Consider the following 15,739-nt stretch of genomic DNA (forward strand, 5'->3'; position numbering starts at 1 on the left):
AGCCCATAATTGGATAATACATTCCTTGCCCAACTTTTGTGGACGAGTATCACTATTGCATGTTTCAATCTATCCAGGAATGGCCCAGTGGTCATTGGCTTGTTCAATCAACATCATAATATGTGACTGATAACGTCTGCACATTTTTTTAAAGTCCTATTTGACATTTCATTGTATCCAGGAGATCCAGAGCTTTTAAGAAATTTTATGGTTTTTTTTCGATTTCTTTAGGAGTCATGATTTGAAATGAAGTTCTGTGTTTGGTGTGAGTTGCATGTTATTTAGTAGCTCTATACCTTCTGTGGGGAACTATTTATTACGGTTCTCTGTTCTTTCAGCTACAACGAGAAAGAAGTTATTAAAAGCAGAGATTGCAAGTTTTTGATTATTATTTACTACCAGAGGACTGTGGAGTACCTACTTGTTTAGATATTATGTTCCTATTTGTCATACTTTTTATGATGTTCAGTATTGCTTTTACTTTATTGTTTGACTTGATAATTTTTCTGCAGAATGCATTTGTTTGGCCTTCCTGATTAAACAAGTTAGAATTGTACAGTATTTTTTGTAATGTAGTTTCATTACTAGATTTGTAATAGCCGTTTATTCTATATACAAGTCTCACTTCTTTGCACATGATTGTTCTATGTCAGTTGTCATCCTCTCTCTCCTTCCACAATAGGCTGATTTAATATTAATCTGTCTTTGGGGAAAGCAGGTTTCAAAACGTTTGAGAAATAAGTGAAGGAATGAATTGAATTTCTCATTCATTGTATCTGCCTGGTATGCTTCATCCCATTTTCGAGGAACAGATTATCAATCAAGATCTAGCTCTACCCATATACTCTCTTGGGAATGAGACCACCAGGCGTATATTGAAAACTGACAACAATGATTCCAGTTGTTTATGACTGTTACTATCTGAAAGAAAATTGATGATAAAATCGCCACATAATCTGGCTGTTATTCCTATAAAGTTTTCTAAGTACTAACTCTAGCTGCAAGAGGAACTTTTTAATGTTTCCCACAGATGTCCTGTAAGTTGCAGATATTATGATGAACTGAGTTTCAAGTTCTAAGTTGGCAGCACAGCATTCAAATTGTTGTTCAACACAGTACTGAGCTACATCAATACATGTTGCATAGTGAAAACATATTTATTATAAGAATAAGATGATTTCAGTTTCACTTTAAACTTAATAAATTTGATATCTGTTTCCAATAGGATGATATGTCAGTTTACAGCGTAATGCCATCATGATAGACCCCTCCTCCTCAAGTGTCTGTACTTAAAATATTGAGATGCAGGTTATGAGTCTGTGCAATATCGTAGGAGTGAAGATCACAGTTATACCTGAAGACATTTTCTTCTTTTAAGTTTCTCCCATAGTGCTCCACAGATGTATATATAAGGACAGAACAGAATATTGAGACTTACAAATACTGGTCTACAGGAGCCCCACTATTTCACATGTTTTATTATTTTTACATTATTTATCTGTATCTAAATCTTTCTCTGCTAGATAAAGAGTTCCCACAAAAGACAATTCAGTGCACCTGTATGACCGTATAGTGCTTTGGTACCCGGTGGCCAGAGATGGGTGGCTTGTATTCTTACAGCATTCTTACAGCATGTATGATTGTATTTAACTTTTGTTTACAATTTTGAAGTTTTCCTGAATACACACACTTAAAATTTTTGTCTTGCTCATTAATGAGAAAGTTTTTTCCCTAGTGTTAAAATCGGTGTTGCGGGGTGGAGTTCCTGTGCAATATGAAAGTTATCTGTCACTGTTTTTTCAGAATTTATTATTAGCCTTTTAGTTCTGAAAAATTGTCAACATTTGTATTGAATTTAAACTGATTCATGAAAGATATCTTCATTGCACAGTTTAATTAGGACATTTGTTTCGTCTGCAAAAAGTACAATGGTCCGATTAGTCCATGGATTAGTTACTTCTTCTGATAGATTTGCAAAGAATGAAAAGAATGGGCGTAAGATCTGACTATTGCGGAACTCCACGTGCTTTGCTTTTTTTCCATTTAATTTTATATTGTTTTTGCAAAGGTACGTTTATATATAAAGCAGCAATTTTGTGTGTTTTCGTATCTTCGTGTTTTATTTAAATGTTCTGCAGGGTATTTAACAATCTAGTTTACAAAATACCTTAGCAAAAATGTTATATAAATAAACCCTAGTAATAAACTAGGGTTAACTGAAGTAGTGGAAATATACCTTAACTTTCGCTTTTGTGAAGGGGTTGAAATATTTATGGTCCTCACCTTGTAATCGATGTTTCGTCAAGTGTGATATCTTTTGGAGCTTCTTCGCTGAGGCTGTGTTTATATGTTTGACAGCTCGTAGTACTTGTTATTGGTTTTCTCAACAAGTTATGGTGTAAATATTCAAATACGTAAATATTGCTTTCGTGTACCATGGATGATAATTCCCTTTTTAAACTAGAGAGCGGATCCATCGATGAGGCGTCTACAGTTGTGAAAGACTTCGCGGAGAAGGTAACTTCCGCTAATTTGTTGCTTGTTTCAGGGTATGTTAGTTGCATCGTTACCTGTCACATTTTATATATATATCTCGGACGGATGTACCCCAGGAGAATATGCCTTTTTCTAAATCAGTTACCGATACGAATTATAATATTTAGTTTCGTTTGCGGTTCAGCTTGTGGAAAATAGTTGCTCAACCTTAGTATCATTAGATAAGGAATTGTAGTTTATAGAGTTCTGTTTGTACCCTAGGAGTTCAGTAAAGTCCGTACGCATTTCCAGAAATTCAGCTTTTAGGATCCTTTGAGCCTACGTTGTTATAGCTTCAGGCTACGACTTGTTGAAATTAGGGCCTAGTGGAAACAATTTGTATTTTGTTCCGTGGCAGTTCTGATCATTTTGTCACCAGTTGATCCAGTCTTGTAGCCAATCCTGTTTCTGAGTTTACCATTTAATCTACAATCTCCTGACTGTGTTACGAGCACTGTGCACATTAAGTCGCGTAATTGTGGTGCGGCTTTTAGGTATGGTGACCTCCCTGATTTTTCTGTCGGGGTTGCCTCCATTAAGGAAGCCGCCTTCACCATGCCTCTAGAGCCCTCCTTACCCTGTATCGTGGACTCTTTGTCTGGCTCTTGAGTCAAGACCACTCCGGCTGAGGTGGCCCTGCCATTATCTATGCCATCACTAGCACAGCACTCAACTTTGTGGAACACCACAAACCCTTCCACCTGGCACTGAAAGTGCCATCAATAAGGTAGTGTCCCTTGGGAGGAGGAATCAAAAAATTCAAAAATATCATGAAGATTGGAGACAACACCTCATGAGAATGTCAGGTCACAGAATTCTGCAGAAGATCTTGAACTACAATCTTAATGGGAAATGAGATATTGGAAGACCTCAAAATATATGGGAATGATGATGATGATGACCATTCACATCATAAGGACCTGATAATCAACAGAAAGTTTGTTAATGAACTGGAAGCATTCATGAGAAACCCAAAGTCTACTAAATTTATGATACACTTTTGTCTTAGTGTGACTGTTATTCAGAAGCGAATGGAGATAGAACAGAGAAGATATTTTTACAGAATGGTGACCTCTCAGAATATTGTTGAAAAACTGTAACAGTTTAACAAAACAATTATTGTACATTTGGCAGACAAAAAACATATCTACAGATACAAAAATCCAAATCCACGGTGAATGAGAATGCTCATAGAAGCAAGAAAAATATGTTTTATGTAAATATTTTTGTGGCAACTATTCCTTACCAACATGACCTTATAGATATTATTTATGAACCAGAAAATAATTACAGAAAGTAGGAAATTTAAAAATTTGGAGCTGTTGCAAACATGATACATTCTTTGAAACAAGTATTTCAATCAGGGACTCGCATTCGGGAGGATGACAGTTCAATCCCGCGTCCGGCCATCCTGATTTAGGTTTTCCGTGATTTCCCTAGATCACTCCAGGCAAATGCCGGGATGGTTCCTTTGAAAGGGCACGGCCGACTTCCTTTCCCATCCTTTCCTAATCCGATGAGACAGATGACCTTGCTGTTTGGTCTCTTCCTCGCAAACAACGAACTAACATAATTTCAGGAACATTGGCTGCAACTGCAAGACAAACAATAGAGTACTCAAGGCAACACAGGATAGTGTGGATAAAGACTGAGATGCACCTCATAGACCAAGACTTTTCTTAGTTCCTAGAAGAAAAAGAGCTTCACTGAAGTTGTTGATACCACTTGTCTGCTTTGACTCATGTTGAAACAGGTATTGTTGTTTGACGTCATGGTGGCACAGCGCTTGAAATGGGGCATTCTTGCAAAGGGCATGGTGGTGTATGTGGTGGCACTGTCTAGTGTTGGATGCTTATGTTTCTAAACTGTTTGTGAGTGGTATTAGTGATTCGTTAGACTTCTTGAGTGCTTTTTGTGAGAACGATACTGAAAGAGTTTTTGATGGTTTGTTAATGAGTTGTTATGATGTTGGCAGTTTTGGGCAGATTTTCGGTTTGGAATTACAATGCGGTTTGTTGTTTATTTGTGGGGATTTAATTTTATGTTTCATTTTTTATTTGTTATAGATATGACTACAAAGTTCATGAGCGGATCCCTGCTAGCTACAATGGGGGACAACAGGTTGATCATAATTATATTCCTACAGTTATTTAGTTTAACTGCCAAATATGTGTTGTGTTACGAGACTCGTGCTGTAATCAGCAGAATTTGCTCAGGTTGTGCAATATTATGGAGTCCGCAAATACCAAATATTAGCAGTGACTGATATGCCAAACATACTCACTTCAGCACAACATGCCATCACAGAAAGTAATTTTTTTTTGTTTTGAGAATTCAGCAATGTGTGCATAAGTGATGGATTTCATTGGTTCAGTATGCGAGGGTGATAGAATTCTGCTGTATGTATACTGCAAGATGTAGGGTGGTATTGCAAGGTATGAGAGGTTAAAGCATCATGTACAACATTGAAAAAGTGGGGGAAATTGAGAATCAACATTTTGTGTCTGCAAGGGCCATGCATGAAAGCTGACACATTTTTTCTGAAATGCCGCAGATTTGTGCAGGGCCAAAACTGAATGACTTCAAATGTTATATTCAGCATAAATTTACTGCAATAATGTAGTGAACACATGACCCATGTAAAAGGTTCTAACCACCCAAGGAGGCGGGGGTACTATAACAAGATATTTTCGTCTTGGCTGTGTCATAGGGAGAAGTTTAAATATCTTATTTGCCTTGGGGAAAGGAAACCTTTAATTTATGCTATGAAGTTGAACACAAAGCCCCACTATTTTAGAGAGTAGTATAGGGCAAAAAGAGGATGCTACTGCAGGAAATCATAATGGAGCTTAACATAGATGTTGTCAATAAAGATGGAAATCTCCCATTGTAGGAAGCAGAGCTGGTGCAAAATCGAACATAGACTCCACATTAGCTATCAAATGAGTGGCCAGAAAGATTAGTAGCTGAACTTTCGCAGAAATTATTCTGTGAAAGAGAAAAAAGGTAAAGCAGTTATCAATCCAAAGACGTTTTTGAACACCAGAGTGCTTTACCAGGAATGATCCTATTGGAAGTGGTACGGTTTTGGCTTACTCCAACCTTTGAACATACTTACTCAGCCATTTATGGGGGTGACATACAACTGAATATGAATTTCGAACCATGGTGCAACTCAACATTTTTCACATTAGCAAACATTGCCAGAAATGAAAGAAGTGATAAATGACAGATAAACACCCTGGGGATATCATGAACCTGAAACCTTTGGATTTGTGGTTTGGCACCTTCCCACCAAGTAAATTACAGCTGGCAAAACGCAGTATAACATGCAGAAAGACCTCGAGAACCAAATGAGAAATCACTTTTTCTGTCTGTATTCTGTAGATATTAGTGACGTTAAAGGTACAAAAACAGAAGAGCTAGTAAGTGCAGTACAAAACAGCAAGCAAAACTGGAAATCAGACCTACTCAATCAAGAAGACAAATTCCATCGAACAAAGGCCGCCAAAGTTCAAGGAAATAAGTCGGAGAGTAAGGAGATTAAACCAGAAACAGTTACATGGTGGATGACACTGCTCAGAGACTTGAATGGTACAAGAGCCAGGGGCAGCAGTTTCAAGAAATCTTGTGACAAGTGGGAATGAGTAGCTGGAAGCAATTTGTGACACAGAATCAGTGTCTTGATTGTTGAGGCACATGATCAGAATTGTGTGTCAGGAATTAAAATTACCGTCTATGCTATCAATATTAAATGGTGAAGGTGGGTGTATGACTCAGAATTAGCAACAATCAACTCAGTTTTCAATGAGCAGGCCTATGTTGATCTCAGGTGAGATCTCCAAACATAGTAAACTTCATAAAAATGGAGAGGAACGTGAATAAGCCATTGAGTGGATTGTCCTTTTAGAGAGTAGGAGGCCAAGGAAGAAATATTGAAACTAAAAAGAAGCCAATCCTTGGGTCCTGCTGACATTTCTGACCAAGTTATGCAGACTCTTCATCTGCAAATTGGTCCACACTTTTGCCAGCTGAGCAATGCAAGTTTCCTACAGTGCAGAATGCCAACAGTATGGGACTAAAATCCTCTACCTTCTAAGTCCTTTAGGCCAATATACCTATTAGGCGCTATAGGAAAATTGCTGTCCACCAGACTGCTGTATGGAAACAGTCATCAGAGTGGCTTCAGAAGGGGAACTCGACAAAGGATGCTGTAAAAGAGGCAATGATTTTAGCAAGAAGTGCTTTACAGAAATACGCAGTGGCCAGATATGGCTGGGTTTGTTTGACCGTCTTTGTGACGAGAAAAGTAAGGAAGATCAGTGTTTAACACCCCATCAACATTGGGGTCATTAGAGATGGAGCACAAGCTTGGAATGTTTCAAGGATGGGGAACGAAATCAGCTGTGCCCTTTCTATGGGCCCACTCTGGCATTTGTGTGGAGCAATTTAGGAAATTGTGGATAACCCAAACCAGATGGCCAGATGCGGATTTGATTCGTCAAATGCGAGTCCAGTATGCTAACCACTGCACCATGCCGCTTGGTCTCTGTGACAAGAGCTTTTTGCTTGTGTAAGTGATTTAGATTCTCTTACAGCTCTACACAGCTGTCTGAAAGACTATTGTCAGGATGAAGAGGTAAGACTTGCACTTCCAGATCAACACCTGAATGAAAAGATTTCCAAAGGCTGCCCACAAGGATCCATTTGTGGACCTGTGTTCTGGGATATGTGCTGATTACATTCCTAGAATAGCTGCAAGAAAATCATTGAGCCATAGGTCTGGTGGTTTGTGCTGATGGTGTAATGATTCTTGAGAAGGGTGCCTTGAGAACTGATTTGGAAACTAGATGTCATGTAATACTTGAAAAGGTGTACAGTGATACCATGGACTAATATTATCAGTCTTTGATACCTCAGGGTGTGTTCTGCCAACCAAACCCTTCTTTTAATCAAGTTATGCCACAGATTTCTTTTTTCTCCAGTTTGATTTAGTAGCACCTCATTAGTTATTCTACGTACCCATGTAATTTTAGAGTGAACCTGCTTACTGTATTCAAGCCTTGGTCTCCCTCTACCATTTTTATCTCTCACACTTCATGCCAGTACCAAATTAATGGGTCCTTGCTACCTCAGGGTGTGCCCTGTCAACCAAACCCTTCTTTTAATGTAGACATGCCACAGATTTCTTTTTTCTCCAATTTGATTTAGTAACACCTCATTAGTCATTCCATCTACCCATCCAATTTTCAACTTTTATTCTGTAGCATTACATTTCAAAAATTCTTGTCTACAATGCTTAATGGCCATGCAAAGTTACACTCTAGATTAATACCACCAGGAAAGAGTTCCTAACACTAACTTTATTTTTGTAAATTTCTCTTTTTCAGGAGTGCTTTTTATTGCCAGTCTGCATTTTATACGCCCTCTTCTTTGGTCATCTCAAATTGTATTCTTACTCAAAAAAGCAAAACTCATCTACTTCTTTTAGTGTCTCATTTCCTAATCTATTTGTGTTGGCATTGTATGATTCAATTTGACTGTCTTCCATTACCCATGCTTTACTTTCATTGATGTTTATTTTATGACATCTTTTTAAGTCATTATGCATTCCATTCAACTGCACTTCCAAGTCCTTTGCTGTCTCTTGACACTGTGAACCTAAGGACGTTTGCCATTCCCACAGTATCGTATTTCCCATTATATCTCCCATGTCACCAATAAACATCACAAGTCTTTATTTCTCCTGTACTGCCTGCTTATTGTAATATCAGGGATATGCCACAACCCTGTCTCACTCCCTTCTCAACTACTGCTTGTCATTCATGCCCTTCAACTCTTACAACTGCAGCCTGGTTTCTGTACTAGTTGTAGAAAGCTTTTCACTTCCTATATTTTAGACCTGCTACCTTTGGAATCTTAAAGAATGTATTCCAGTCAAAATTATCAAAGGCTGTCTCCAAATCTAGAAATGCTGCAGACAAAAATTTGTCTTCTTCAATCTGTCTTCTAAGATAAGTTATAGGATCAATATTTCCCCATATGTTTGTAAATTTCTTCAGAACCCAAACTAATCTTAGCGTTACAGTGGTCATTTTAATTTTTTGGTTTTAACTAATAATTTTGTGAAGTTTTGCTGGTATTGGTATCGGCTGTGTTGTAGTAGTATTAATACAAGTAGCTGCTTTCTTAGTAGGCGGAGAATTTCGAGATCATTATTGTTAGTTCTTAAATAGTTCTACTGGTGTAACTGAACTTTGGTATCGTAGACGTATAGTTTTTTTTCAGTAACTGTAAAATTTTATCATGAGTGAAAAGTGTGGGCTCTGTCGTAGGTTTGTGAGTAGTGGATTACGGTGTGGGATTTGTTCAAAGTATTTTCATTGGGGGGAATGCAGTGGGGAAGACAGTGGTCATTTTAGGGAGATCCTCTCCTGGGAATGTAGAATCTGTAGTAGAAACAAGTTAATAGAGGAGCAGGAGTGTAAGATATGCGCCCTTCACAGTTACAATGCGCAAAGGAGGAATGGGAACTGGCAGTTGGCAAGAATGTAGCTAGGAAGAGGAGGTATTCAGATAGTTTTACTTTGCATACATGCAATAGATACGACCAACTGTCAGGGTTGAGTGGAGAGGAGCCCCGTGTAGCCATAGATGTAGGTAACTTGCAGCAGTCCTCAGCAATTAGGAGGCCTAGGTTAGTTGCAAAGTCTAGCAGAAAGAAGGTTCTGCTTCTAGGTAGTTCCCACGGTAGAGGTGTGGGCCAACAGTTGCAGGAAGTGCTTGGGAGTGAGTACCAGGTCACCATCATTGTGAAGCCTAGTGCAGGGTTGGCTCGGATGACTGAAAGCATAGGGGAGTTATGTAAGAATTTTATGAAAAACAATCAGGTAGTGATAGTTGGTGGAGCAGGGAACAGTCTCGATAGGGACGAGGAATATGATGTCAGTGGTGACTTGATTAAGAAAGCTGCTCAAACTGGTGGCACTAATGTGCATTTCGTGCAACTGCTTCAGCGTCAAGATCGGCCTCGTCTTAATGCGGCTGTTAGGCGCGTTAATGTGGGGCTTGGGAGGGCACTGATGGTGGAGGGCATGGATCACATCTCAGTGGTGCCAGTTGGATCTATCAGTAGATGGGGTTTCACTAGGCATGGCCTGCACCTCAATAGGTATGGGAAGGGGAGGCTGGCTAAGCTTATAGGTGACAGTTTAGTGAGTGGTTGTGGTGGTAGTGGTATCACTCATGGAAAAATTCCTGTTGTAGTTGGTGTTAGAACTGCACCTTTTTTAGACTGAAGTCAGCTGGTAGATATACCTGCTTAAAGGAAGTGCTTCTAACCAAGGGCTCACCTCCAGAGGATGTAATGCTTCCAAGTAGAGAAGGAATTAGCATATTTCATCAAAATATAAGAGGTATTAGAGATAAAGTTAGTTAACTGCTAATAGATGTTAACTCTGAAATTATTGGTATATCAGAGCACCACTTAAATAATTTGACAATTCAGAGGCTCCTTTACCAGGCTACAGATTAGCTGGCTGTTTCTCGAGGAGTTCCTTGCGGGGTGGGGGAGTAGCTCTGTACGTAAAAAACAGTATTTCATTTGAGTCCATAGATGTATCACGACACTGCACTGAACAACTATTTGAAAGTTGTGCAGCATTAGTTGAATTTAGTGAAACTAAACTTCTAATTGCTGTTGTTTATAGGTCCCCTAACTCAGACTTCAGAGCATTTTTGCTTAAGCTAGAGAGGGTTCTTGATTCACTTAGTAGGAAGTACCAGAAAGTAGTTACATGTGGTGACTTCAATATTAATTTTGTACATGATTGTGTAAGAAAAAGGATGTTGGTAGATCCCCTAAATTCATATGATCTGATGCAAACTGTGTTTTTTCCAACTAGGGTGCAGGGGAACAGTAGCACAGTCATAGACAATATTTTTATTCATTCTTCATTACTAGATGGGAATTCTGATAGTAAAAGGGTGAATGGCCTTTCAGACCATGGTGCACAAATTTTAACACTAAAAGGTTTTTGTACTCAAACCAATGTCGTATTTAATTACAAACTACGTAGGAAAGTTAATCCAACAGCAATAGAGAGTTTTTCAAAACTTGTCAAGGAACAAGAGTGGCAAGATGTTTATAGTGCCGACAAGATAGATGATAAATACAATGCTTTCCATAATACATTTCTCATGCTCCTTGAGAGTTGCTTTCCATTAGAACATTCTAAACGGGGTACTAGCAGTAATGGACAGCCCGGTTGGCTGGCTAGTGGGATAAGGATATCATGTAGAACAAAGCGGGAATTATATCAAAATGTTAGAAGTAGTCACAATCAAGCTACAGTAGCCCATTACAAACAGTATTGTAAGGTGCTTAAAAATGTTATTAGCAAGGCAAAAAGTGTGTGGTATGCAAATAGAATAGCTAATTCACAGGATAAAATTAAAGCCAAATGGTCAGTTGTGAAGGAAGTGTATGGTCAGCAGCACAAGGTTGATGAAATAAAGTCAGTTCGCAGTAATAATATTTCTGTTACTGATAAATCAGATATATGTACAGTATTTAACAACCATTTTCTGAGCATTGCTGGTGAATTAAATAAAAATTTAGTTCCTACAGGAAATCATATAAATTTCTTAGCAAATGCCTTTCTGAGATTGACGTCTGAAATATCCTCTGTGATACAGACAAGAGGGAGATAAAGTCAATAATTAAATCACTGAAGACTAAGGACTCTCGTGGTTATGATGGAGTGTCTAGTAGAATATTAAAGTACTGTGATGCACATGTTAGCCCTGTATTTAGCCATATTTGTAATTTTTCCTTTAGGAATGGTCAGTTTCCTGAGCGATTAAAGTACTCAGTAGTAAAGCCGCTTTATAAAAAGGGAGAAAGGGGTAATGTAGATAACTTTAGACCTATTTCTATGCCATCAGTGTTTGCAAAAGTTATCGAAAAGGCTGTGTATGTAAGGTTAATTGATCATTTTATATCATACGATTTGCTATCAAATGTACAGTTCGGCTTTAGAAGTCATTTGACAACTGAAAATGCTATATTCTCTTTTCTCTGTGAGATACTGGATGGGCTAAACAAAACGTTTCGAATGCTTGGCGTATTTTTTGATTTAACAAAGGCATTTGACTGTGTTGATCTCGCAATATTGCTCCAGAAGTTGGGCCATTACGGAATAAGGTGAGTAGCTCACAATTGGTTCACCTCTTACTTTAGCAACAGGCAGCAAAAGGGTCATTATTCACAATGTTGATAACGGCTCTGATGTGGGATCTGAGTGGGGTACTGTCAAGTGGGGGGTGCCCCAGGGATCAGTGTTGGGGCCGCTCCTGTTCTTTATTTATATAAATGATATGCCCTCCAGTATTATGGGTAACTCTAAAATATTTCTGTTTGCTTATGACATTAGCTTGGTAGTAAAGGATGTTGTGTGCGACATTGACTCAGTTTCAAGTAGTGCAGTACATGACCTCAGTTCATGGCTTGTAGAGAATAAACTAACGTTAAATCACAGTAAGACTCAGTTTTTACAGTTTCTAACACACAATTCAACAAAACCTGATGTTTTAATCTCACAGAACGGGCATATGATTAGTGAAACTGAACAGTTCAAATTCCTAGGTGTTCAGATAGATAGTAAGCTGTCGTGGAAAGCCCACATTCAGAATCTTGTTCAAAGACTTAATACTGCCATTTTCACTATTCGAACGGTATCGAAAGTGAGTGATACTTTGACACGTAAATTAGTCTACTTTGCTTATTTTCATTCACTTATGTCATATGGTATTATGTTTTGGGGCAACTCTTCCCATTCTAGAAGGATATTTTTGGCTCAGAAACAGGCGGTTCGGGCAATTCGTGGTGTGAGTGCATGAACCTCTTGTCGACCTCTGTTCATGAGTCTGGGTATTTTGACATTGGCCTCTCAATATGTATATTCCTTATTGTCGTTTCTTGTTATCAATATTAGTTTATTTCCAACAATAAGCAGGTTTCACTTGGTTAATACTCGGCAGAAATCAAACCTCCATTTGGATCGGACTTCCTTTACTCTTGTGCAAAAAGGTGTGCAGTATACTGCTGCATCCATTTTCAATAAGCTGCCACTCGAATTCAAAAATCTTAGCAGTAATGCACGCACTTTCAAATTGAAACTCAAGAGTTTCATCATGGATCACTCCTTCTATTCTGTCTAGGAGTTCCTTGAAAAATTAAGCTGATTCTCATTGTATAGCTGATAGCATTTGCTTGAACTTATGGACTGATTTTCTTGCGGGTTCATGAACATTTATTTTTATCTGTTATTACTTTTATGTTGTAAGTTCATGTACTGACACATTCCATGACCTTGGAGATTTGCTCCTCAATTTGGTCCTACGGAACTTGACGTGTAAATAAATAAATAAATAAAAGCTCAGCTTCTACCAGTGTTACCATTCTTTTGTAAATAATCTAGCAGTATTTTGCAACCATGACTTGTTAAACCAAATGACTCAGTAATATTCTTACCCGTCAGCACCTACATTTTATGGAGCTACATACCTCTTGAAATGTGTAGGTATTTTGTCTATATATTTTGCACACCATGTGGAATAGTTCTGTTATGGCTGGTTCACCAAAAATGCCCTGCCACTCTATCATTGGTCGGATCGATAGGGAGCAACTGATCGCTGTGTTATCGTTCGCCATCTGGCATCATGTGGATGTGCTCTGGAAGGATATAGTGTCAGCACACCACCCTCCTGGCTGTTGTCAGTTTTGCAGACCTGGAAGCCACTACTGGAATTCCAGTAGCTCCTCAGTTGGCAATATGTGGCTGAATGGTCCTCATTCTAGTCCTTCAATGACAGAAAAAAATACTTTTAGTACCAAGAATTGAAATCTGTCTTCCATATTGCATCCTCCAAACTGGCTGTTTCTCCCAACGATCTCAGTACTTCTAAGGGAATTTTGGCTACTCCAGGGGACTTGCTTTGAAACAGGTATTTTAGTGCTCTGTCAAATTATTCTCACAGTATCAAGTCTTCCATCTCAAGTCTTCCTCTACTTCCTCATTCCTTTCTACAACATAGTCTTCAAGTTCATTTCCCTTACACACTCCTTCTGTGTATTCCTTTCCCATCTTTGCTTACCACCTGAGCTCTTGATATTCATACACCTGCTTATCTTTTCATCTAAGGTTGCTAATTTTTCTATATGTCTATTTTTCACCTAATGATGCATGCTTGTACTGCCTTACATTTTTCAGCTGCCCATTCTTGCTTTGCAGTTTGCTCTTCCTGTCAGTCTCGTTCGTAGAAGCCTGTATTCCCTTTTGCATGCTGCATTATCTCCTTTCATCAATGTGGTTATACATAATAATAACAGTAATAATAATTGTGAGCTAGACATATGTAAATATAGAAGCAGTAATATAGATAGTGACATTGGTAGTATTAGTAGTTCTGTGGTAATAGTAATTTTTGTTGTATTTGTAATTGTAGTGTTGTTATTATTTAACTTAAAGTGAGTGTAGAAGCATACACTGGGGTGACAAAACACCAGAGCTTCTTCTGGCCGGTGTAGTGCAGCAACTTGACATGGCATAGATTCAACCAGTCGTTGGAAGTTCCCTGCAGCTGCAGATTAGAATAATTACTGCATGCACAGAGGCATTCAATCAGTCATTCTTCCCGTGCTCTATACGCGAATGGAACAGGAAGAAAACCTAATAATTGGTACAATGGGATGTACCGTCTGCCTTGACTCTCACGGTGGCTTGCAGAGTATGGATGTAGATATTGAGCCATGCTGCCTCTATAGCTGTCCATAAATGTGAAAGTGTTGCCGGTGCAGAATTTTTGCACAAACTGACCTCTCGATTATGTCCTGTAAGTGTTCGATGGGACTCATGTTTGGTGTTGGATGGGACTCATGTTGGGCAATCTTGGTGGCTAGACCATTCGCCCTAATTATCCAGGGTGTTCTTCAAACCAGACGTGAATAGTTATGGCCCAGCTACATGGTGCATTGACATCCATAAAAATTCCATCATTTTTTGGGTACATGAAGTCCGTGAATGGCTGGAAATGGTCTCAAAGTAGCCGAATGTAACCATTTCCAGTCAATTTTCCATGTAAACAGCTCACACCATTATGGAGCCATCATCAGCGTGTACACTGCCTTGTTGACAACTTGGGTCCATGGCTTCATGGGGTCTACACCACACTCAAACCCTACCAACAGCTCTTACCAGCTGAAAACAGGACTCATCTGACCAGGCCACGGTTTTCCAGCCACCTCTGGTCCAACTGATATAGTCATGAGCCCAGGAGAGGTGATGCTGCCAATTTCATGCTTTTAGAAAGGACACTTACATCGGGGGTCTACTGCCATAGCCCATTAATGCCAAATAGCGCAGTACTGTCATAATGGATACTTTCGTTGTACATCCCACACTGATTTCTGCTGTTATTTTACCAATGTTGCTTATCTGTTAGCACTGACAACTCTACGCAAAAGCTGCTGCTCTCAGTCATTAATTGAAGGCCGTCGGCCACTGTGATGTCCGTGGTGAGAGGTAATGCATGAAATTTGGTATTCTCGGCACACTCTTGACACTATGGATCTTGGAATGTTGACTTTCCTGATTATTCCCAAAATCGATTGCCCTATGCATTTATCTCCAACTACCATTTTGCATTCAAAGTTTGTTAATTCCATCGAATGGCCATAATTGCATTGTAAATCTTTTCTTGTGAATCACCTGAGTACAAATGACAGCTGCACCGATGGACTACCCTTTTAGACCTTGTGTGTGCGATACTACAACCATCTGTACATGTGCATATTGCTATCCAATGACTTTTGTCAACTTCGTGTAATTGTAGGCAGAAAATATGTTCCAATGTAGAATACTTGATAATGCGATGTAAAATAAATAAATGAAAGTATTCCAGTGCCAACTGTAAATGATTGTGAATTTTGGAATAGCTGCAATACTGTTAAAAATTTAAGGAGTTTAATGTTGTTAAAGGAAAAATATAGATCTCTTGCCATTTGAGATTGCAATTCTCTTGGTGATCTAAAAGCTTTGTTGAGCAAAGTAGATATAGTACTCTCTTCCATACTAGTGGGAGATAATGTCAAAATAAATATATTGTCAGTTTGTTTTTATGTAAAGATCTTGTGTGATCTCAG

The 15,739-nt window shown here is 38.7% G+C and overlaps 1 protein-coding gene across 1 annotated transcript in view; it reads left to right on the forward strand.

The window, feature by feature from the left end:
- Positions 1-2,307: 2,307 nt before the first annotated feature.
- The window catches only part of LOC126281425 (synembryn-A), a 130,361-nt gene continuing 116,929 nt past the window's right edge, over positions 2,308-15,739 (forward strand). Inside the window, exon 1 of the mRNA XM_049980373.1 lies at positions 2,308-2,517. Within this exon, the coding sequence (XP_049836330.1) occupies positions 2,437-2,517 (81 nt within the window). The 5' untranslated portion in view covers positions 2,308-2,436. The remainder of the gene's footprint in view (positions 2,518-15,739) is intronic.

Source organism: Schistocerca gregaria, chromosome 7 (assembly GCF_023897955.1).
Source record: "Schistocerca gregaria isolate iqSchGreg1 chromosome 7, iqSchGreg1.2, whole genome shotgun sequence".
In the NCBI taxonomy this organism is placed as follows: Eukaryota; Metazoa; Arthropoda; class Insecta; order Orthoptera; family Acrididae; genus Schistocerca; species Schistocerca gregaria.